Source organism: Patella vulgata, chromosome 9 (assembly GCF_932274485.2).
Source record: "Patella vulgata chromosome 9, xgPatVulg1.2, whole genome shotgun sequence".
In the NCBI taxonomy this organism is placed as follows: Eukaryota; Metazoa; Mollusca; class Gastropoda; family Patellidae; genus Patella; species Patella vulgata.
In genome coordinates this window covers 21,866,405-21,893,624 of record NC_065887.2, presented here as the reverse complement: position 1 = coordinate 21,893,624, position 27,220 = coordinate 21,866,405, and the positions used below count along the sequence as shown (strand labels likewise).

The following is a 27,220-nucleotide window of genomic DNA, read 5'->3' as shown; positions in this document are numbered from 1 at the left end:
GTAAAGATTTTAAAACCTCTTCATAAATTTCCTTTTAAAAAAAAAAATTCATGTATATGCAATGTAGTAAAGCCGATGCCCAAAGTTCTATAGTCACTTTCTTTTTTCTCCTTTAAGATAACATGTATCCTGTTGAGAGAAGAAATCCGGTGTTTGAAAAGGGTCATATGTGGTCCATGCAGCAACCGTATGTTATCCAATTAAAGGATGGGGATATGTCCCAACAAATGGTGCACCCAACAGCCACATCACAAGAAATTCATTTCAAATATCGCAAAAAGCCTTTTGGGAATCTGGAAGAATGTGTCATTAAACCTCCAGAACCGAGAAGTATGGCTGATGTTACGTCTTGGCGAGACCCAGATCGCCCCCAGCAGGATATCAGACGACGGGAAAGAAGGGTTAAAGAAGTTGCTCACTTTGCTGGACAAAATAAAGCCCCCAACAAAGTTCGGTCTGGACCACCCACTCAGACTCAGACCCAGACCCATGGAGCAAACCGGCTACAACCAAATGTTTCAGATATTACAAAATCCCCAAATAGTAATAAAACAAGCATAGAAGTAAAAGATGGCGAGCTTGAGGTGGGTGCTTTAAAGAGAGGGCATTCTCGAAAGTCAAAGAAACGTAGACGGAGAGGTTCTGCTATGAATGGAGACAGGCGATTCAGCTTCCTGGAAAAGTAAGCCTTTTACATTAAATATTTTCATCTTTCCTGCTATATAAATTGACCGTTGATTCTTTAATCTCGAAACAAAGACTATTTATTTTAGTCATACCATTTTTTTAACCATTGGTTATGGGGTGGACACTCATGATGCATTATTAATCCCTAAACAAGCCTATTCAAACAATTGTCAAGTAATTTCTGACAGAAGCCCTATCTTAACAGGGAAAAGTTCTTGCAGCTAGTTTACCCGATTTTTTTCCCTGTATTTTCTCTGTTTTATCTCTCTTACAAAACAGAATAAAAGTAACAGAAAAAAAAAAAAATTCTGGATTAACCAGCTGCCAGAACTGTTTGTGTTTGTCACAGAATTATTTCTTACAGTGCACGCAATCTTGACTAAATGTTGTATCCAACGACGTGCGTGGAAAAGGGTACAAGTGTTCAGAAAGAACGATTTTCATCCATGGATATTTACATTGATACATAACTTAACCGAGTTGCTTTTATGCGATACGCTTTGACAAATTTCATAAATTTCTGAACACATGCACTTTTTAAAATTAGTACGTTTCAATGATCACACAGAACTGTTCAGTGTTGTTAATTCAATAGAAGCGATTCAAGATGTTTCATCAAAGCAAAATGCTTGACTTCAATGTGTTTTATTTCAGTTCGTTCTTGCGTAGAACAAACAGTACTGCGTTTTACAATTCCAATGTTTAATGCCCTAAAAAGTATGCTCATCGGGAATAAAATCACCATCATTTGCTCCAATGTAGTTAATCATTAATATGGTGAGATATTTTTGGCAGAGATACTTTCTTTAAACAAGTAATTGTTATTTTTTATCTGCATAGAGTGAAAGTAACTAACGTTACGCTTTATGATTTAATTAAATGGTTTATCCTGATCGTATCACATTGGGAAATTATTATTAATTAATAATCTCTTTTTAATAAAGTGAATAATCTAGTATACTCTGATTCATATCTAAAGACTATATCATTCGCATTTTATCACTTTATTAATGTACGAACACTAGGGACACGAGGCATGCTGTGGACAATAGAAATAGATTGTTATTAAATTGCTCAGGTGGATATTTTACGCATCCCCGCTGTTGATAAAAGCAATATTTTGCGCAATTATTTTCAATGAGTACAAAGTGATCTACGAGTAATATCGATACGAACGTGAAAAAATAACAGCACAACTAAGCATTGTTTAAAATGATGAGAAAGGGAAAATATGGCAATTTCATATTTCATAATCCTGTTATTAAAACCATGGAATAAGTAAGGTTATAAGTCTACTTGATTGTAAATAACGTTTAATTTCTTTTCTAAAAATTTTAAAAGTTTTTGAGATTATTAAAATACTTTGACAACTCGAAAAAAAAACCAACATAAACAGAAGTGTGAAGCTGTTTCTTTAATTGATTTACACTCGATAAACTTCACACATTTTTCTGCTTTCTAACAATTCAGGTAATTTTTAATCTGATACATATTTACTGTATTGATATTGTTAGTTTTAGGTTCTGTTTATAACCCAGAACTTAGTGTAACAATAATTTGAAAATTGGCTATGATATTAGATAAGATAGATCTCAATATATTCACACAAAAATATTAGTTGGTTATAAAGTGATTTATTTTCAACCTAATATACTTTAATCCTTTGAACCCCACCCCCCTGACACTTAAAAACCCCTGTACCTGGCCTCCTGAGGAAAAATTGACTTTTCACATACATCAATAAAAAACAATTAAAACATCTATTGTGATCACTTATATTTAATTCAAATCATTCCAAAAGATAATATAGTGTCCATAGTTTGATTATCTCCAATATTCAAGCTTGTTGTGCCAGTCCCTGTAGCATGTAGAGCCTTTCCGGATGCACACATATCGCCGACAAAATCCACACTAGAAACAGCTCTTGGTTAGATTAAATGGCACATCTTTTTAGGCACATCAGGGTGGTCTTTGCGAAATTTGTTATGTGTATATGCGCAAACAACACACATATTACTGCCTGTGGCTTCAGGGGAATATTCTGGATAGTGCATACCAACATTTTTGTTCTCGGGATTCACGTCGCTGAACACTGGACCTATAGTCTCCAACTAACGACAGGCATATATTGTCTATAAACTCCATGAATACTCTAAACTTTTGAGTGCTGCTGGCTTCCATGAGAATATAGGAATTATACACAGCCCACATCATAAGCCTTGATCATAAGCCTGTGGGGTCAACGGTATAAGTGTCGTCGTGATTTTTGAAGTCGAGTGAGTTGGTCATTGAGATCACAACCTCCCATACGAGTTGTGGAAACGCAATTGTTGACACAGTTCCATCTTTATTTCTTCGGTGTACTGTGCCTGTGACAGTGGGACCATGACAACTAGATACAAAACGAATTGCCTTTCTGTCTTGCCATAGGACACAAGACAGATTGCCTCGAATCTGGTAAATGTGGTCACCTCTGTTCGGTAATTTCTTTACTTTTTTCAAATCTGGTGGGCAGAATTTCCTATTTGATAAAAGAGTCCCCACTGTTAATGTGTTCATTTTTGTATGAATGTCGTGCCAGTGTAAATTTCAGCATGCATAATATAACCTGTTTCAGATTCACAAAGTAGGAAACATTTTATCCCCCATTTTACAGGTTTGTCCTTTATGTACTGTTTGATGGATGAACGTTTCTTTGTCGGTATCATTCCTTCATCGAGACTAAGATTGTAAAATGATCGAAATCGAGGGACAAGCATGTCGAGGAACGGGCGAGTTTTGTAGATCTTGTCGGTTTTATCAAGGCCTCGATCTTCCTCATTGACCATATGTAAATATGTCCAAATTGCAAGAAACCTATCCCTATCCATAACATCACGAAATCCATTAGTATGGGATAAAAAGTTTTTGCCTCGTCCAGCCCAGTACCGTTATTTTTAATATTCTGGTACAAAAGTCATTCAAATCGATTAGTTTTACCTTAAGTTATATCCATTTAAGTTAACGTTGGTTTCCATTGATTATACACAGCCATCTTATGTGTCTTAGATAAAAAGTAAAGTGATAAATATTTTTGTTAACATGATAGCAATAGTCTTTACTTGTTCTTTAATGTATATGTTTACGACCTGACTTGTACCTTTAAATAGTAAGATCATTTCCCAAAAGTCTGGGAAAGAAAGACATTTCTGTCATAGAATATCGCCTTTACACAAAAGCGGAGTTCTTCCAACTGACGCATCTGCTTCATCTTCTAAATTCTATTCCGAACCCCGAAAGCTTTTTGTTTCTAGTAAATTCGACCTAAGACACGTATATTTATGGCGATCTAAGCCGGGTATTGATTCTTGTGAATTACAATAATCAGAGAATTTTTCACCTTTTTGTAACATTACATTGTAATCACAAAACGTTTATTTAATTAAACATGTTAGGTGAAGGTTCAGAGCAATTGGATATATATATATATTCTTGCATCCACCAATGGGTGTTACTGTAGTTGTAGCCTGCCTTCTTTTAGAGGTTCCCATCTTCGCTTTTATTTCAATGTTTGACACCAGTCTTGTTCAAATTAAAATCTTTTAAATTGCGCCAGAGAAACATGGATTTATGTGTTTATTTTAAATCGGCGATACAACACTATAATCTATAGAACGGGTGCATTATTTTTACTGACGAGAATAGTGTTGCTCTGGGATTACAACTGGTTGAATTTTGGAAACAAAGTGAAAAACAATTGTCCAAAACGAATCATTTGGTTAACGTTATAGCATATATTTTAAAGCATGGCTTATGTATTTGCTCTGTTCTGGTAGTTCCACTTTATTGTTAAAATCAGTTAAAACGCAGTTCTTTCATTCATCCCAAGTTATTACTGTACTAATTGTCTCCATAATTTACAGATAATAGCAAAAAAACACAATTTGATGACATGAAAAATAACACGCAGTAGATTTACAAACAGAAATAATCAAATAATTGTTAGTAACAGATCTATAATACAAGCATCAATGATGAGATATTAATTCAATTGTGTGTACAGTAATTAACATAGACAAATGTACCATAGCTTTCTTAATAACCTGTTAAATTTTGCCATTTTAAAAGGATAATACCAGCCTTTATGTGATAGAATTGGTTAACGACTTTTCGGGTATAATATATATACATATGGATCTTTGCTATGGTTGATCTGTAACCACGATTTTAACAATCCTTAACAGAACGGCAACGGCCACATAGATGCTTATGATGCCATGGAAAGTTCTCTGAGGACGAGGAATTGTTATGTGAGACTGTGAGATGATATCAGTTCGAAATCAAATATTCATACGATATGAGGAATATGCCACGATATGAGGAAAAACGAGAACAATGGTTTTATGGTTGTTACCAGGATATCGTTAATGGTTATGCCATCTCCGAGTCGACCAAAATTGACTGTCAGGTTCTGATTGTGTACCCGGGCCCGGTTTCACGAAATTTTAACTAAGACAAAATCCAAATTTTAGTAATTTGAGTGCTTAGCCAATGAAAATTGAAGTATCTACTAAAATTTGGATTTTACAGGGCCCTGCAGTAATACTCCAGAATCAAGAACAACCGTCTATGATCTTTGATTTCTGGATTTCTCTCTCCTAAACAGCTCTCAAGTATATTTAATTTCTGGAACCCACGTAACTTACCAGCATCTATGGGCAATAATGCTTCATAAACCTTTGTAGTTTGCTTCCTATATTTAGTATTATATTTGGACATTTTTTTTATACGCCCACATTTTCATGTGGACGTATTATGCCGTCGACCCTGTCCGTCTGTCCGTCCACAATTTGTTTGTGGACACTCTATAACAGTTCACAATTTTTATCCGATCTTGACAAAACTTGAAATATAGGCCTATCTCGCAAACATCTCGGTTTCTTTCGATATTGGCATGTATCGGACCATAACTTCATGGATTATAGCCCCTGATTGTACGAAAAACCACGTTTGTAGCTTGTGGACACTCTAGAGGTCACAATTTTCATCTGGTTTTGATGAAACTTGAAATGCATGTTTATAACTCAAAGATCTTGGCTCCTTTCGATATTCGCGCATATCGGATAGTAACTTCCTGATTTATGGCCCCTGATTGTACGAAAAATCGCGACTTTAGCTTGTGGTCCCTCTAGAGGTCACAATTATTATCCGATTTAGAAGAAAAACGTGTGAATATATCACCGTTACACCGTAATGTCGGTTAAATTCGAATTTCGTAAATATCCGACCAAAACTGCCGGACAAAATGGCCACCCATTGTACACAAATAGTGTAAACATATGGTATATCAAGGTTGTGGACCAACTATAGGTCACAATTTTGATCCAAATTTGATGAAACTTTAAATTTATGTTTATATCACAAAATCTTGGTTCCTTTCAATAATCGCGCATATCGGACCGTAACTTCCTGAATTATGGCCCTGATTGTACGAAAAATCACGTTTTCACTTGTGGTCCCTCTACAGGTCAAATTTTTATCCGATTTAAAAAAACGTGTAAATATATCACCGTTACACCCTAATGATGGTTGAGTTCGAATTTCGTAAAAATCGGACCAAAACTGCCGGACAAAATGGCCGACCCTGGTACCCAAAAAGTGTAAAAAATATGGTATATCAAGGTTGTGGACTTTCTAGAGGCCACAATTTTGATCCGATTTTGTTGAAACTTTAAATTAAAGATCTTGGTTCCTTTTGATAATTGCGCATATCCGAACGTAACTTCCGGGATAACGGCCCCTGACTGTTCGAAAAATCGCATTTTTAGCTTGAGGACCTGCTAGAAGTTACAATTTGTATTCAGTTTTAAAAAACAGTCAAATATATCACCGTTACCGGTTGAGTTCCTTGTCTGCTAATAGTGTAAAAGTATGTAATACCAAGGTTGTGGACACTGTAAAAGTCACATTTTTTATCGGATTTTGACGAAACTTGAAAATGTATGTTAATAATCCAACGATCGTGGTTCCTTTTGATATTTGCGCATATCGGACAATAACGTCCCGAATTATGGCCCCTGATTGTACGAAAAATCACGTTTTTAACTTGTTGAAAATTGGACCAAAACTGCCTGACTAAACGGCGACTCCTTAAATTATGTCATACTCAGGTTGTGGACCCTCTAGAAGTCACAATTGTTATTAGATTTTGATGAAACTTAAAATATATGTTTATGTCGCAAAGATCTCGGTTCCGTCCGCTATTTGCGCATATCAGACCGCCACTTCCTGGATTATGGTCCCTGATTGTACGAAAAATCGTGTGGATTCTCTAGAGGTCACAATTTTAAAAACCGTTTAAATATATATCACCATTCCACCATAATGAAGATTGAATTCGAATTCTGTGAAAAATGGCCGCTCTTTGTACGCAAATTGCGTAAAAGTACATGCAAGTCACAGTTTTTATCCGATATTGATGAAACTTCAAATATTTATTTCCCAAAGATCCCAGTCCCTTTCGATATTTGCGCATTTCAAACCTTATCTTACTGGATTATGGTTCCAGATTGTATGAAATCTCTATCCATCTCTTGCAAAATATGGGCGTATCTTGCCTGGCAACCGCTGGTTTTCTTGTTTTGTAACTCAAAGACGACTGTACTCTTACGTGTTTTGTATATTTTATCGTCAAATCTAATTTAATTTGATGTGTTCATACTATTTTAATGTTTCTTGATGAGTGGGATATTACTTGAAGACGTTTACTTAGTTGTAATTACCAAATAATTGCTATGCTTAAACACATAACTTTTTACCCTTTATGAGACTTTTTTTAATCAGATTCCTGCCTTTAATAGGATTGCTACAACAATAGAAGTTGTCACTAGCCATGATGTATAGTCTTTGCTTTGCTACGATCACAGCAGATAATCGACATATCGTCAGGCTAAAGCAGAAGTTTCCAAAGTCAATTTTGAAAATAAATACGGTAACCATAATTGACGGTATGAACTATAGTTATATTTTAACCCACAACAACTGTCCGGTGAGAAATATTAAAACAGGACCACGCAATTGAGGCTTCAATAAAATCTCTGTTCTCATTATTTTGTGTTTTTTGTAATAAAATGTGTTAAAACTACCCAGGGTAATATCTGTTGTGTCTATAGCCTCCAAATATAACGAAATTGTATGCACGAAAGGAATGGTCTTTTGTTAAAATGAGGTCTCATTTTATTTCTCGTTGGAGGTTCGGCCTTACTTAGTGTGCATAATGCATAATAAGATTTGGAACTTTTGAAAGTATTGTGTTTATCTGATGTGTTATTCTGATTAGCGATAGGACAAGCTGTATACAATTAAATATTTGTTTCCACTAATAAGAGGGAGTAGGTTTGCTTTCTAGTTTTGTTTTTAGATTGGCTTAATTTATAAACAGTGGAACACCAAAACGGTTATATCCAGCTTTTCAACGAAGACAGGTTGTCATTCCACAAAGCATATTGGCACATAAAATCCAACGAAATTTAATAATTTATTTTTGGTCTACTAACAAAAATCGAGAGTTAGGGTCTTATTTTTAAAAAAATTTAAACATGATTTTTGTACAGTGCCTTAGAACATCGCTTTATTCTTTCGTGTAAATTACGGTAAGAATGGTGAGGAAAGTGCTACTTTCTGACATGCCGATGGCATTATGGTACACAATTAGATCACCGATAAAGGTTAAGATATACAGTTATTATACATAATGGAACTAGAATCGCTAATTCTTATTAATGACTATTCACTTAATCCAGCCATTTTCCGGGTTGGACGGAACTTGGTGAACAGTCCATTGTTGTGATAGACAAAGGCCGTAGCGAATCCATTTATGATAGTAGTTTAAATGGGACAAGCATGAAGGCGTAGACTAGTTTCTGCACATTAATGTTGCCAATTAGTATACTAGTATTTTTCGGGATGGAAAGTGTTGAAAATTGTGAAGTGTCAATCTATATTTCGTTTCGTTTTTTATACTTTCGATGGCCTCCGCTGCATGAAGATATGACCAGTTGTAATGGGATGTCGCGTCAAGTGTCATACAGCGGCTTTTGACTTATGACGTCAGACTTTTGATTAACCAATCAGCGTTGTTGCTTCTACTTGGATACCCACAGTTCCGTGCACAGCACGCCAAGAACTCGCCGCAACAGACTGTTTCATTGGCTAATTCCACACATCAACCATAGCGTGGGTTATAACAACTCCTCTAGATCCTAGTGTAGTAAAGACAAGTAAAACGAAATTTTGAACTATAAAAAACAAAACGAAATAGGATCTGTGTTTTAATCAGATTGTTTAAGTGTAGAAATATTTTCTTGGGATGGGCTAGAAATTGAGACTTATCAGTTCCAGCTGTTTGTCCCCGTCTTTAAAAAACCGCCCATCAATACACTAATTTCGTAATACATGAACTTTGTCGTGCGTGTTTTATATCAATTAGCCTACAAATTTCAAGTCATTTTCTACATTTCCGGACAATAAAAGTTATAAATGGCTGGTCACTGTTACAAACATGTTTTCTACATTTAATCTAAATAGAAGTATATGGAACACGCGATCAGTTTCGTCGTTATTTATGTGTAAAAATTATATATAAAAGATGACATTGTTGAAGCCATTATCTTATAGTTTTAATGTGTCATTATTTTATTTTTATACTTATGAGTATTTTCACATAATGTCAATTCCATTATATTTTGTTTCAGTGATTTTTATTTTGACAGCGGATCCATTATCACGTTAAACACACCTAAAACTTTTCAGTTGTTTTCTATACAGTTTGTAACACTGATTATATTCGATTTTTTCTCTCTATTTTATGTGTAAAAGGTATGAACCGCATGGTGTTTCTTAAAGGATTTAGGTCACTACCCTAATTACGTAAGCAGTAACCATTAACAGGACAACAATGTCACTTTCTACGAGTTGTTTGTTTTTAAACAACTGACATTTCTGTCCTTACCTGACATTTTTGGGTTACTGGATAGAATGGAATGGGGTTTAAATTCTCGGCAGCACAATACTTCAGTCATTTTGAGACAGGCATATGGTGATTTTCATTTCTATCGTTGCATTTTGCACTGACAACTCTTTGTTGAATTACAACTGCCAAGGGTTATTTTACGCGCACGTCAATATGTATACAGGTTTTCCAGGGTTTTTGACCAATCCAAATGTCTTGGTAAACTTTCCTTGTCTCTCCCACAGACACCACCCCTGAAAAGTGAGGACCGGACTTGAAAAATCCCCACTGTTCTTGCTGACCCTTACCACTCATCTACCGCGGCCCCCATACTGAACAAAATGAACCATAATTCGACAAAACACCTTGTATATCACTGATTAAGTTGATTTTGCATGGTTATAAAAGATATTGTACTTTCAATTGTTTGACATTGTGTGCGTAGAAAACATGTTGAGCTAAATTTTTCATGAAAATTCATCCCAAGGTCACATGTCTACAAGGTCAAATTCAAAGTCAAAAGGTTTTTACTTTAAAACACATCTGGATGTCAAATATAAGTGTAGATTTAGAATCCTCGTGGAATTCCCATTCCAGCGATTTTGACTCATCGGGTTTTAGTCATTTGAGTAATGGCGGCCACGCCCATTTTGACCGAAATGTTAGTCGGATCAAGCTAAAATTAGGAATATCAGCTTTTTCAGCCACAATAAACATATAAAACCAAATTTCAGCAAAATCGAAGGGGATACGGTTTAACTCATTGCCGTGATAATTGATATGGAATGACCCAAAACACAATTTTTGAAAAAATCGAAAAAATATTGAGATGGCATGAGATAAGAATGGTTTTAACATATGTTAGAGACATTAGTACAAACCATAATTCCAACAAGTTTCAGATTTTTAGCTGCTCATCTTCAGGGTTCAATCAGCTCGAAAATATGATAATTGACATAGATTGACCCAAAATACCTTAAACATATGTTGGAGACATTAGTACAAACTATAATCAAACAAAGTTTTAGATTTTTAGGAGCTCATCTATCGGGTTCTACATTGTCTAAAACCATATTCGAGGCCAATTGTATGGGAATCTAGTGAAGACTGGTGCGTTTTCATATGTTTCTGATGTAGTACTACCGACAATCTCTGGAAAGGCCAATATTTGAGTTTATAGCTATTACTTTGTAGCTCCTGGGGTACTACAAAATCCAGAAAATATACAATTACACTAAATTATTTTCGGTTTTATGACCAAGTACCACTCACCTGTCATCGGATTGCAGATTCGTAATCTACACAAACAGTTCTTCAAGACAACCAAATGTAACCTGTATATCTTCACTAGAAAGGTCAAAATAAGATATCTGAAACTCGAGTAAATTATTGATACATATTTTGTTTCGAAAATCTATCGGTCAATTTTCAAGCTACAGCCCACAAATTTTGCAGTTTCTAGTTTTTACATGTACAATAACATATTTTTTCCAGATGTTTTCGAGGGGTTCGATTTCCCACCCCTGGCCCACTTGACATGGAATGACCCTTATAGAGAAGGATAACTCGTATTTTCCTTTTACGTTCGCCACTTCCCTTTCTTGAAATCTTCATAACGCATCTATAATAGCAATGATCTCTGTGTTAAAATTATATCTGGAACGTGTTTCACCAGTTCTATCACATATGTGATAATGACAGACACCAATAGTGCCCTTTAAGCTAAAAATATTAGAAGGATATCCCTTTTTATAAAACACGCGATAACACTTCTCAATTATTTGATTTTTCTTTTGTATATTAATATATTATGTACGGATGTCAGTGTGCAGTTGTGCTATTATCAGTATATATATATATTAACATATTCAGAATCATGGACTACAGCGATCTTATAATTGACACTGGTGACTATGTATTTTTCACGTCTGTTTGTTGGAATGAGAAGGATATCAGCTCGGATTGGTCAAGAGTGCCGCAGGAACATTTGATGTAAAGTCATTGTCTGCGAATATATAAATGAAAAACATATGTCAGTTTACATTTTCGTATATCTTCAAAGAATTTCAGATGAATTCATACTTATCATTACCGGTCAATGCAGGGAACTTTCTTGGATATGCGAGGAACTGGTTGATATTGGAAGTGGGTGATTGTGGGGGAGGTGGAAACGCGAAATTTGTTTGCTGATCCATGAATAAGCGATTTTGATATTTCGACATGTTGACCCTTCTTAACATTACAAGTTCAATATCTAATTACTTAAAATCAATATCTATGAATGATATGATATGAACTTAAACTTTAAGTAATAGTTCATATTATAAATTATAATCAATATGTAGAACGAAATTATATTATTAACTTAATCTTGAATTAATCGTTTACATTGTATATTTAGTAAACACTCATATAGAGTTTGCTAAAGGCAGAATTATTGTAGTTAAATTGATATGTTGTAATAATAAAAACAATTTTTCAAAGGGACTTTGGCCTTTTCGAAAGTGTTGAAATACAAAATAACAGAATATTTACTAGTCGAAAATGCATCGCAGACAAACCCTGGTTTTATAAATCTTGCCGTACGTTAAACCGCATACCATTGCCTTTCATTTTATAAAGCTATTTACAAATATCACATTAGCTGCGTATACATACTCAAAGGCAAATTGGTTCCAGCCACCCATCCAGAGAGTTGTGTCAGCTTCTAAACTGACTTGAAAATTTTAGTAAATGTTATCACGTTGGAACTTTTACTTCGCAAAGGATCGACTCGATGCCAGTTGTTTTCAGATGCGTTTCAATGCGCGCCACTTCAGAGTGTAATCACATGCAATGCTTATACTGACCATAAACCTATGTGATGTGCGCTGATTGGTTTGCTTGAAAGATTGTCAGAAACGGGATTGTCAGTGACAAATAATCCTCGGCGTGTGTAGATCTTAATTAGAAAAAAAACCCCAGGAAATCCATGGACTCTTTTGCTAAACCTTACCACAATTAGCACCATAACATAATCGATTGTTGTAAAACGTTGTATAGTAAGTAATACGTTCATCCCACTTCATAGTTTATCTACAGTTTGCTTTCTAATGTCGCTAAGATGGCAGTGTCACTTTAAGTTGTTAAGTGTTTAAATATATTGGTAGTTGTATTAAGATTATTAACTGTTGATTGATTTCTTCTTCTTGACGTATAAACTCCAACACACTCCAATGTCTCTCTACCAGTGGGGGTGATTTATAAGGCGTAGCTTAATAAACACCACGAAGAACCTCGAGCTATTTTACCACTATCTCGACCATGAACCACCATCTCTATCATGAATCACCATCTCGACCATGAATCCCCATCTCGACCATAAATCGCCATCTCGACCATGAATCGCCATATCGATCATGAATCGCCATATCGAACATCAAGCACTATCTCGATCATGAACCACCATCTCGACCATGAATACACCCACAATAATTATAATCGACCAGACCAAGAAAACCAGTTTTGGAAAGCCCACATTTCACTGATCATTTTTATTTTCTATTTTTACTTTTGTTTCACAATAATTGTATTCATTGTGCTTTCACACCGAAACGAAAAAAAATTCAAGCACTGAATAAACATTTGTGTAGAATGTTTGTCAGTGGGTTAAAAGGGAAATGTAAATACAACCATTGTCTCATGTAATATTTTATCGTTCACATTCTGCATAAAGGTCAAGTTTTATAATAGAAGATTTACACTGATGAATTTCTTTGACATTCAGTTGAAACAACACAGTTCATTATTTCTAGAGCAATTTCATTTTACCAGATTACGCAACTACTTTGATAAAGACTGTTTATTTTTTAAATATTTTTTTCCATAATGTGTATCATTCGGGATATATTTGTAATAGAATGATGACGACCCATCCTAAGATTATGTTTTCATCGACAAATATATATTTAAAAAATAAGGGTTATAAACGAAAAAAATCGCTATCCATATCCCAGGCCAGATGCGATCTAACAGGGGGAAGGAACAGCGTGATTGGTTTGGTATGTTAGCGAAGCTTACAGGTGACGTTAGTTATTTTGACCATGTCCCTTTTATATCTTCGGCGGACGGATGCCGAATATTTACAAATTCTCAATTCATCATATCTATACCGAACTGTACTGGACCATTTTCGGACTAATATATTCTTTTCCTAGATTCAAGGGGTTCCCTGAACCCGCAAATGACTTGAAGAATATTTTGATCCGTGTAAAACGTTTCATCCTATTATTGACATTTCGTGTAACGTTCTACTTTGACGCAGGTCTAATAATAAATTAGGCTAATGGATCTGATCTTTTAGATAATATCTTAAAGTATCGCTCCAGTCACTATCACTATTATGTTGAACTATAATCAATAAGCGTACATTAATATTTCTTTACAAACCATAACAGATTAGATCTTATGTGTTGCAGTGTCAGTCACTTTGATCTGGTTGATTCTTTAGATACAGCTGATGTTCTTTTCGTCTTTAGACCATGTAATACGAAATAAATATGTAAGAAGATAGATCGTTAACATAGAAAGATTATATTTTCAAAAATAACGCAACAGCAAATTAGGGAAAGAAATGAAACGAAATGGGGTTTAACGTCCTACTGTTCTGAATTAGAGAAGGGTTATGCATAAGACATGATATCCTGAATTGCCTAAAAGCCCAAATTCTTATGTGTAGCAGTGTCAGAAGTTACGTATTTATGTATACAGCAGTAGCAATATGTATACAGCTTCAATTTTTCCAACTGTGGATACCATTAGAAGATAGAAGCTTCAGACAATACTATCTAAAATAAATATAAACTTGGCTTCCACTTACCGCGTTTCGATAATTTGATGAGATATAAAACTTGTAGGGCATTTAATCCTGGAAAATGATATTGAGTGAAAAAGTAACAACATTTTGTGAAAATTAGAAACCACCGACCGTACATCTTACTTTTGACCAAGATAGAAAACGCCCATGGTTTCATATTAGGGAAACACAACCGTGACATTATTGTTAAATTCATTTCATTTGTGTAATTATAAAAATAAGAGAATTTGATTTAAGTTTAGTTAAGTTGGTGGTGATCAATTAAATAATACAAAATTGTTTTGTTTGCTTGTCTCATTGGAATCATATAATTCTCCAGTAATGTAGTTGTGTTTAAATAGCATTGTTGTTTGTTCGTCGTAGTCGTCGATGTGTTAAAGGTCAATGTGGCCATGTATCGTTTATGCACATGTAGAGCAATATAGTGTGTTGTCAAACAAGGTGGATGCTACTCTAGCCATACGAAGAACACGCTTGTGTGGTTACCGTGCAAGATCTTCCCATCTTTACGACACGACTACCATTCTTGATAAGGCTGAGTGGTCCTGTGCAGTAGATTCCCAGTTGACAATATTGATTTTGAACGATTTAAAGGAGTACTTGGGTGTGTCTTCAAAATGCGCCTTCTCACCATCGTGTGAGCGTTTTCCTTCTGCCAGCATAATATAGAAGCGGTTTAGGGATGCATCTATACGACATCCCGAGCACCTGTCCTGTCCATCTGGTCTAAGCTTTCATTACGATGGTGCGGTCTGGATGCTGGTTGGCACAATCGGGTAACTCTGTGTCTGATACTCTATCCTACCATCGTTTTCTCAGTAATTTTCGAAAGCAGTTAAGGTGGATTGAGGAGTCTTGCGCGTCGCTGCATGTGGTGTAGGTTTTTCTTGCACAAGAAAAAGGGTTGGAAGTACTACTGTGTGATAGTAAATGGTAAATCTTGGCGATTTCAAACGTTTTTCCGTGGTATGCCAAAAGCAGAACCGGCTTTAGCCAGTCTATGGTTTACCTCGACATCAATGTTTTGCTGATCGCGGGTTTAGTGAACTGGTGCGCGGACTGCAGTCTTTCCCCGTTCGCCGTGATGGTGGATTCATTTTACTGCGTGTTGGTACATGACTACTATCGTTTAAATGCAAATTGTGAGTTTGCAGGGATAACTTGTCCACCCTAGTTTGCATCCCTGGCTCCGATTCAAGTTACAGTCGTCGACAAGGACGAGGTCCTTATGTTTAGTTCCTATAATAAATTATTTGCCATTTGCCTGAAACATTTCCCTTTGGATATGGTCTCTATCAGTTTTCAAGAGCCACGAAAGAATGAACCACTTCAAAGAAGTATTGCCAATTACGTCATGCCCCGGTGACTTGGATCGTCACTCAGGTGAGACGGGTTCCTCCTCTTTTATCTAATGAAACTACTTGTCGTTTCTATTATATTTGAATTTCAAGCAAAAAGACAATTATTGGTAATGGATATGTCAATATAATTATGTTTTATGTATATAGAAATAGAGTAAAGACTAATAGTTTCTAATCGATCGTTCGATGATGTGATGCTTTATTGTTTAACTTAGCTCCTGGCATTCTGTGTCAATATTATCCCTGGATGTTAAACCTGATGCCCTCGAAGCTAAGTACCCATCGTCCGGGATGCAACGCTACATCAGTTTTCTAATTACCGAAATGTTTAAAATGTAGGCTTTGTGTTTTTTTTATTAAACGCTTCATATTTTAATTTCCTGTTTTATAACGTTGGGGTGTAATTTAACGAGCACTAAATAACAATTTCGTTTCGCTTAATTTTCTGATTTTTACATTACATCATAATTAATCGGACTGGATCTCCGGATGCCTTTAGACGCTGTTTTCTGTGTACGTACAGAATTACATTTGTAGATCCCAGTTTTGGTTCCACCGAATGTTACAGAATATGGTGACACTTTCATTCCATACTGTAACATCCCAATCCGTACGAAACAACCACCAGCTCTGAGCATCCCTAATTCACGAAAATGTTTTTTGAATCAATTCGCATGACTAGATATCTAAATATCCTCAATCAGTTTTAGTGTTGATGACATCACATCTCAGAAGTTTCATTTCCGGTACCACCTATGAAGAGTGGTTTAGATGAGTAGTGACTGCCTTATGAATATTAAATAATTTAACCCCTGATTCAGACTGGAGATAAGACTCTTTGATGCTAAAAGGTTCATGGACAAGGCGCTTTATAAACGAGAGAAACTAACAGGCCATTAACCATCACCACAAACGTTTACTTATCACTCAAGATAATCTTCTATAATCCGTCATTTTATTGTTTAGTGTCAGTTTATCTACACTACAATCTATACACTATCTCTTATCTGATATTGCTTTAATTAAAAGCTAAACGAGGGTCTGTTTGCATGTACAATTCTAAACAAAAGGAAATTGATTTTTTGTAATGCAGCCAATGCATCATAAACATGTGCTGATAAGACATAACCTGAAATACGAAATTGAAATATAATTGTCCTATACTCTTCAAAAAAAAGTAGGGGATATTCATAAACGATACAAAACTGCGGAAAGGCACAGCTGTTTTAATTAGAGGTAACCAGTGTATGTTAATAACAGGCCAATTGCCTACACATGAACATAAACAATTCATATGGGCGGCTTATCTGACGGACCCATTTCACTCGCAAAGAGATACACTGTCAAAAGTGAAAATGGACGTTTTTGATTTTTGTCTTAATAATGAGTAATTGCTCCACCAATCCTCAAACATTCAGCAATTCGTCGTGGCAGGCTCCTAATCAGCCGTCCAATCACGATTTGGGTCAATCTGACCCACTCCTCTTGCAGTGCCACGGCCAATTCTTGCAGTGTTGTCGGTTGACGTTGACTTTGACGTCGACGAACACGTCTCCCGATCATGTCCCAGATATGCTCTATAGCGGAAAGGTCATGGACACATAATATGGTGACGCTGGAGGTAGTCATTCACGACACGATTATCATCTTGAAAGGTGAAACGTCGACCTGAACGTTGAGCAAAGGGCGGAACTATCGGTGCCCATCGATGATTACCCCAATTTCTACGCTGCCTACACCATTGACGCCTGTTTGCCATGTGCTGGCGAGTTAATGGAGGCACAACATGCGGTCGTCGCGCATGCGAATGGGCTGCATGTAGCCGATTTCTAATCGTTTGGGCTGATTGGCCGTTTGTCCTCGATTTCGCAGGACCTGTGTACGAATGTATCGATCCTGGGCTTGTGAAAGTGGCTCTAGGACGACCTGAACGAGGTCTATCATATAAGTTCTTCATCTGTGAACATACTCTCAAAGCATGTCAAGTGTCCATGACTATTTATCATATCATAAACTGCATAGATATTTGCATTTCAATATCCCCTACTTTCATGTGGACTTATATTGTCGTCGCCCCTGTCCATCCGGACGTGCGTATGTCCGTCCGTCCGGACGTCCGTCCGTCCACAATTGTTTGTGGACTCTCTACAGGTCACAATTCTCATCCGATTTTGACGAAACTTGAAATATATGTTTATCCCCAAAAGATCTCGACTGCTGTCGATATTGTGGACTCTCTACAGGTCACAATTCTCATACGATTTTGACGAAACTTGAAATATATGTTTATCCCCAAAAGATCTCGGCTACTGTCGATATTGGCATGTATCGGATCGAAACTTCATGTATTATGGCCCCTGATTGTACGAAAAATCACGTTTTTAGCTTGTGGACCTTATAGAGGATACAATTTTGAACCGATTTTGATGAAACTTGACATGCATGTTTATAACCCAAAGATCTTGTTTCCTTTCGATATTTGTGCCCATCGGAATGTAACTTCCTTAATTGTGGCCCCTGATTGTCCGAAAAATCGCCTTTTTTAGCTTGTGATCCCTCTGGAGGTCACAATTATTATCCGATTTAAAAAGAAAACCTTTGATTATATCACCGTTACATCGTGAGGAAGACTGAGTTCGAATTTCGTGAAAATCGGACCAAAACAATCGGACGAAAAGGCCGCCACTTGTACGCGAATAATGTAATAATATGGTATATCAAGGTTGTGGAACCTGTATAGATCACAATTTTAATCTGCATGTTTATAACCCAAAGATCTTGGTTCCTTTCGATATTTGCGCATATTGAATCGTAACTTCCTGAATTATGGCCCCTGATTGTACGAAAAATCGCCTTTTTTTAGCTTGTGGTTCCTCTGGAAGTCACAATTATTATCCGATTTAAAAAAAAACGTTCGATTATATCACCGTTACACCGTAATAAAGGTTGAGTTCGAATTTCCTGAAAATCAAACCAAAACTGCCGGACAAAATGGCCGCCGCTTGTATGCGAATGGTGTAAAAATATGGTATATCAGGGTTGTGGACCCTGTAGAGGTCACAATTTTAATCTGATTTTGATGAAACTTGAAATGCATGTTTATAACCCAAAGATCTTGGTTCCTTTCGATATTTGCCCATATCGAATTGTAACTTCAAAAGTTATGGCCCTTGATTGTAGGAAAAATCACTTTCTTTTTAGCTTGTTCAATTATAATATCCATCTCTCGAAAATGTGGGCGTATCCTGCCTGGCAGTCGCTGGTTTTGAAAAGTATATATTATATGTTAATCAAACGATTAGTTTCCTTTGTTGCATGGTTACTGAAACAGTTAAGAATTAAAATCAAGTGCCAGTTTGTCGATGGCTGGGAGTAATTAAGATACATTACGGAGTTCTGTCACAGATCTGAATTTTAAGCAAATCAGAATTCAATGTCTATGTAGTTGAAGTAATCACATTTTACTCAAAACAAAATGGGGACGATTTATACTGTGTGAAATATAGACGATTTCTTGGTTTCCATATAACATTTGTCATAAGGTCGATACTTTTTGAAAAAAGAGCTATAGTGGACACCAGTAATTCAAACAGAACACAAACACTCCTTTAAATCAGAATAAACAACCCGGTGTTTTTATATCCATTCAAGGGATTAATGCCGTTCTCTCAGACAATTAATATGTAATATGTAAAATGAACCGACTAGCTATTTGGTATATGCTAATTGGAACAAGTTATTGCCATTAAAGTATCGATTTATCGATTGGTACGATCGAAAAATAACAATACTCTTAAAACACACCTCAAAAGACATTTGTTAGTTCTGCGTTGATATGCTGTTTGCTCAAGTAGAAACTTGTTTATCAGATTTCAGATCAAGCCTTGGTTGTCGATTGATGAACTTTATATATAAGTATTTTTACTCTTAATTTAAACCAGTAATTACGGTCTTCCGACATTGTTGGATGTTGGTTTTTATTGATGACACTGCTTGTTTCTTTGTGTGGACATTATTATTTCTGAATTATTTACTTGGAGTATATAGTGAATTCATGTGTTTTTAATATTTCTGACATAAATAATTGGAACAGGACTGTTAGTCATCAAGAGACATGTGTATAATCCATTTCTATGGGTTATTCTTTTAAAATGAAAGACTGCTTCTGGTACTATTGATAGCCTCCTCAACCACCAACAATAACTGCTTCCAGTATTTAATGAATCGGAATTAGTAAAGGAGAACGAGTAGCGGGATATTTTAGAAGAAACAATACAAAACCCTATTCGGATATTTTGAAAGAAGTATCGAGAAAATGCATAATGAATAACTGCGATCTAAGAGTAAATTCGGCAATGACCTTCTATAATATTGTTATAAATTTGTAAGTTATGAAAATGGATGAAATAGAGAGGTTATCGCCCGCTAGGAAGAAAAAAAAGAGAGGTTCTACTAAGTTTCGTAAACGTCAGTCATCATATAATAATGAAGAAAGGTAAGGATCGCTAGTGACAATAATACATTACAATATAATAGTAACAGTTCATATCTCAAAATTTCTCATTTGTGTTAAATAATGGTTTTTCAATGTTTTCAAGATGGTTGAAAAACACGTTTGACATTGTCAGTGATGTTAGATGTTCGCCGTATGGATATCTCACACGAGTACAGCATATATTTTATTTGAAACTCCAAAGATTTTATGTATAGTTTTGATATCAGATTCTAAGGTATACAATATTTACTTTTGGTTAAACATATATTATGTATCTTTAACAATGATTAGTACAAATATATAATGGATACTTTATATTAAGAGTACACGAAAGGATTTCTAACTAGACGTATGAATAATTCTTGGAGTATAATAATTCTCACTGTTATACACTACTGGGGTATAAGAATTCTCACTGTTATACACTGGGGGTATAATTCTCACTGTTACACACTGGGGGTATAATTCTCACTATTATACACTGACTGGGTGTATTATTCTCATTATTATACACTGGGAGTATGATTCTCACTATTATCCACTAGGAATATAATAATACTCACAGATTACATACCATGACAATATTCTCATCCTAGAGGTATGTAATTCACCACATTACAAACTGAAAGTATACTACTCACAGATTACATACAAAGGATATACTTATATTTATAACTGGAGGTATTGAAAATTCTCACATATTACATACTGAAGGTACCGTGTATCTAAAATTCTCTCATATGAAATACAAAGGATACAAAATAGTTATATTTATTACATACTGAAGGTATATGCGATATCACCTCGGTGGAAGCGGACGTAAAATACAACTAACTCACACACATACTAAAGGTATATAAACTTCTCACGTATTACACGCAAAGGATGTAAAATTTCCTCAAATATTACATACCAAGGGTATATGTAATTCTCATTGATTACATACAGGGACGGGGTATATAATCCGGATAGATTACATACCAAGAATATATAATTGTTACCGTTTACATACTAAGAATATATAATTCTCACATATTACATACAAGTGAGAATATAAAATGCTCATAGATTACATGGTAAGAATATATAATTCTCACAGATTACATAGGGGGTTAGGGTAAGTAATTCGTACAGATTACATAATAAGGGTATCATGTAATTATCCCAGGTTAATAATAATGGTCAGGATTCATGATTTTAATACAAAAAAAATCTGTTTCATGGTTTCAATACTGGCGAATCATTATCACCATTATAATAAAAAATTATTTAGTTCCAAATAATGATTCTGGTTTTTATTTTCTCTTAGAAAAAAGCCCTCCCCCTCCAGCCCCCCCCCCCCCCACACACACACACCACAAACGCACGTAACGCCAATGTTAATACATGTAGTCAATACTAATGAATCAATTCATTATTGCGCTGATTTATTTAAAATAATTCAATTCATAACGCGAAATGTTTAGATCACGAGATTCAATTGAACGTTTGTTTGTTTGTTTAGTTTACCTGTAGTTTTTTTTTCTCGTAGAGATTTTATTTATTTCTCTCAATCCGAACTAAAATTAAAGTGATAAATTTCCAGTTTTGTAGATGAGAGGACAACAAACCTTGTATTTTTACCCCTCCGACCGTATTTGAATGGATCAGTCCAACTTGTATATTATATTTTATGAGAAAAAAGTACAAGAGTAACAAGATTAGTACTAATGTATTACTAATGTCCATTTTTTATCAACAGTTTCATTTACGTAATACAGAACTTAATGTAAATATCAATATTCAATATTTATATCGGTTGCTAGGTAATTAAAGAGAAACCCCCTCTTTAATAGACACTGGTATTTAATATAGGATAATTATTGTCAAACTGATCAACAGTAAATATTCGCTTCACTTTACCACCAACAGCACTGATAGGGATGACATCGGGGCGCGTTAATTAGCTCTCAATATTAACTTTTTGTCTACTGTAAACTGAATTCTAAAGCAATTTTTTACATTATGCGAACAAAAGTAAAGGTGTTTGAAGTATATCTGGATAAAAAAATTCCTATTTAGTGTTAAAAATATAGTTCCTTATGACTAACACAGGTACGTAACTGATATGGTTACACTCTGAAATACAAAGAATCGAACCAAATCCAGTACCGATTCAAACCCCGACACAGATCGTTAAACAACTGACTACCGCTTTAATGTGAAATTAGAATGAGAAATGTCGTTGTTGTAATATGATAGATGACTTCCTACTCTGATCTAAATGATAAAATCTCGTATCAGTAATTGAAAATATTGGTTTCTATACTGGAACCTAACATGCAGCATTTCTATGCAGTTATTGCTTTAGCAATATGTTAGATTAGAACACAATATTACGATTGGCGTAGCTTAATTAATTTAGAATTAAAATGCGTCTTTTTATTATTTAATACAACATTATCGGTTATACGCCCTCTTTATTGAAAACTACTTAACCAGTTAATGTTATGACTGAATGACATATTCTACCACTTCTATTTTAATTATGACAGGTTAATCGCTATTAATTTTTTTAATGAAAATATCACGCAGCGCCATAGAATTATTAAATTAAAGTAACGATGCGTGATTTGCATTTCTCGGAATACAAAACTTCCCACGGCTTAATTGGCTTGGATTTAATTGGTTTTGAAACAGGGCCATTAATTTTGTTCACGGGAAAAAAGATAGCAATCGTATAATTTTTACAAAAGGAAGAGCATAGATCGATGGAGTTTCCGGTTTGTAAATACTGAACGGAATTGAATCATATCTGAATTTATATTAATATTAGAGATTTCCGCAATATTAGTTGACACGAATGCGGTGCATGATATAATCACAATCAAACTGATGGATTATATAAAAAAAGAAAATCTATATGCTTAGTTTTATGAGCTCCTTTCAAAAGTTGGAAAAGAAAAACCTGGAAATTTCCCTTTATTGTAGAATGTAAGGGTTACCCTGAAAACTTTATGATGGAGACTGTGTTAAACTGTCGTAATAGAAACAATGTCCACTACAATGAAATGAAATAGGGCTTAACTTCCTACTGTTCTACTCCGGCTGGGCTAATGAAGTCGGGTATACGCCATACAGTATAGAGCATTCCAACTGCCAAGGGATCTTTTTCGTGCACCTCAATGTTTACACGGCACCTCGATTTTTCGTCTCATTTCGAGCGACTAGTCAGCTGTCCTTGCCAGTCCATCCATCCTGCACCACTGACAAGGAGAAACCACGCCGGAAAATCTCGATGAACTTTCTCAGCCAATATCGGCAGCGAACCTGCGACCTCCAGGTTAGCGAGCCAGCGTCTTACCCACTTAGCCACCGTGGTCCCCAGTGTCCACTACAAAACTTTCATTGTTTCTTTGTAGTGATGAAGAAGACATACTTAAAATGTATGAAGAGGATGGGGAGGATGAACCATCAACAGAAGAGGATTTGTTGGAACAAATCAGCGAACAGAAAGATCTCATTGAACATGTTAAATGTCAGCCATGGACAATGGCCAAGAAGATGAAAATATTAAAGTGAGTATAGATCAAACAACTATTATTTTGGTCTTCCAGTCGAATGAACCTCCCGTGGCAAATAGTCTCTTTCTGTACGACCAAGACAATCGAAATTAATCACAATGTCAACGGCTAAATCTATTTGTTAAGGCCAGCTCCTTTTTTGTCAAGGTCGCTGGGATGTTAATAAGGTTAGGGCACGTGATTTTAGGTGAGATTGTAGGTTAGGGTTGGGGTAAGCATTAGGGCTAGGTCAAACACCCATAATAACGCAACGCTCGTAATTGGCAAGTTCATCTTTACATTCGAGAACAGTAAGCAGTATCCCTTATGGTTCATAAACTTATTTTGGCTGAATTGCGGATAAGTCAGTTGGATAAGCGTTCCATCATTATTGTTTTCATTTCTGTGCTTTAAAGACCGATAATCTCTACTTTGACATTGAATCTGGCCTGATAGCCTACGTGGCCCTGCGATTAACCGTCCATGCTTTCTCCGCAAAATAACAATAATGATTTTTGTTTGTCTGTAAAATAAAGTCAGTGTCGCTGCCCTTTAAGATGGATTATGTTAATTGTTAAGTTCTGAGGATACGTGACAGGCTGCTGCTGACTTTCCAAAATATCGCCAATCATTATTCCGATAGCCAGTCAACCTTTACATCAGTTTGGTCGTATTTTATTATTAAGGTCAAATTTAAGGTCAAAATAAAACTAAAAAAATAATGACATATTATGTGCAATCGGTTACCGAGGGATAGTCATTTGAATGGTTAGCACGCCAAAATGAGAATATAAACCAAATTTTAGCAAAATCGAATGAGGTATGGGTTTCCTCGTTGGGAATTCTGACACGGACCGGTCCTATTTATAGATATAGATGAGTGTGAGAACAAGGAGTTTGAAGCTTGAAGATTTATCTAGAAATTGAAGCATTGCACAAATTGAGTTAGCTCTAGACTATAATGTTTCTTCAAATTATTTTTTTCTTCATGAACACGTATTAATGTTTAGGGTGACCTATATATATGCTGAAAACGTTTCAAATACATATTTTTCAGATTAGCGAAAGGTTTTGTGGAGAAACATGAAGGTAGATTATCAAAAAGTAAAGGTTATCAACAGAAAGGAAAACAGGTTATCTATTTTTATTCGCCTAGTATTTCGCATTATCCAAGTAATTAAAACTTTTTATTTAGAAATCTGTAATATATTTATCGTATTTATATATTGGGAAAAGAATCATACCCACACCCCCGCCTTCATTCTTTTTCGTCGAAACAGTGGTACCTTGGGTGTTACTAATGAACTATCAAAGTTAACTATTTAACAAACCATTTTATTTTCGATCGGTATTGGAAATCTGACACACAATAATTATATAAGAAAATGCAAATAACCGGAATATCTCAGTACGAAATTACCGAAATATTCCAGAATTAAATTACCGGGTAAATAGATTATCCGTGTGTAGCACTGAAATGTATTTACTTTTGTCAAGGATTTCATTCAATCTGTTCTATGTTGTACATCTACACATGGTACTTAAATCTGTTATTTTATTGTAGATTTTCCGTCAGTTAAAGAGAACCTGGAGTAATTTAGTGACCTCTCTTGTACCATGGGAGATGAAGATTAAAAGAATTGAAAGTACGCTTACCCTATTTTTAAAAATACACTGAAAATATTCCTAGCATAAATAATGTCATCTTTGGGTGCTACAACTTAAGAGTAGTTCAATTTTAAGATGTAATTTGTATCTGATTTAAATTACAATTCTGATTAAAGGATGTGAGGCTCTTATTTTTTGGAACCTTAAAATAGATAAAAATGAATGTAATGTAAAGTGATTTATATTCAATTTTTGAAAAAAAACTATTGTAATTTCTAATCAATTATGTTCGCTGAAATACGTGAACAGTTCAAACTGAACGGCAGTCCTTTAAGCCTGCTTAGTCCATTCTACACGGTTTTTTTTAAAAATTATTATTATTATGTCGTTAGTGAATCAGCGTTTACAAAATGACTTCCACGTTGTGTTGTAGGATATGTTTTTATTTGTTCATTACAAAATGTTACCCGAAACCACAGAGTACACGACTCTTGTACTGAATATAATATGTTAATTGTGTCTTGGATATTAGGGTCCTATAGTTTCACGGCAAGATAACAATATTGAAGTTTAATTCGTGTTTTTAATTTCGAATATTATGGAAAATATTGAGTTAGAGACTTCTGCTCCTTTAAATCAGGTTCAACAACAGCTTATTGTTAGATGTAGTTTTTAAGTAAGCATACTCTGCAAGCTCCGTGTTTAATCGCTTACTTCTATTTTCATTTCAGGTCATTTTGGTTCCGTGGTTGTATCCTATTTTGTCTTCCTCCGTTGGTTAATTTGGGTTAATGTAATCTTGACTTTAATGACCACATGTTTTATAGTTGTACCAGAACTTATAGCTGGTGAACCACATGGTAGTAATAGTCGTAAAACAGTACCAGACGATGAACTTGATACGGCGGCTGATCTCAAAACTATATGGAACGCAGGTGTACGTCTTGTTTTTTTCTTTTGTCCCAGATTGATTAATATTAAGTGATCAAAAATATACCCACGAGTATAAACGAGATATAATGAACACGCCCGCTACAAACAACTCGGTATCAAACATGGAGTTGCTTCAAGAAGTTAAGACAACCATGTCACAAGCACGAGCGTTTAAATTTACCCAATATGGGTTATTCCTTCTTCGTATTGTACACGTAACCATAGAAAAAAAAACATGCATTGGGTCACAAGATTTTGTTTTTTTAATGATAAGCTAAGTCTCACAACAAATTAATTGGTTACTCATATTGCAAACAGGAAATAATAACAGTTGGATTTATTTATAACGTTTTCGTTCGCATGTTTCAGGGTATAATGCGTCAATCTCTGTTGTTTTACGGGTATTATGGTAGTGAGACTGTGATTGGTGATGGCTACCGACTTCCTCTTGCTTATTTGATCTGTGGTATTGCAACATTTGCTTACAGTTTTATAGTGGTGCTCAAAAGGTAAGATGGATTCCATTTAATTATTAAAAATGGTGACGCTTAACCTTTGGGCGCGCAACCTAGGGATCTAGTATCGAACCAAGTCTATTACTTAACTAAAATCCTCTGATAAAGCGACAATGATCTACAACAATTCAAAACTGAAGCTCTAAGAAATGTGGTTTTAATAGAATCTTGTTATACATCATATATAACATTGTTTCAAAACTTTAATTGATAAACCATTTTCAATGAGTTGTAA

At 35.2% G+C, this 27,220-nt stretch overlaps 1 protein-coding gene across 1 annotated transcript; it reads left to right on the top strand.

The window, feature by feature from the left end:
- Positions 1-26,972, top strand: LOC126832594 (transmembrane channel-like protein 3). Its single transcript, XM_050563439.2, has 6 exons — positions 1-682; positions 23,789-23,944; positions 24,987-25,062; positions 25,494-25,575; positions 26,269-26,472; positions 26,840-26,972. The coding sequence occupies exons 1-6, from the start codon at positions 123-125 to the stop codon at positions 26,881-26,883; spliced, it is 1,122 nt and encodes a 373-aa protein (XP_050419396.1). The 5' UTR covers positions 1-122; the 3' UTR covers positions 26,884-26,972.
- Positions 26,973-27,220: the final 248 nt, after the last annotated feature.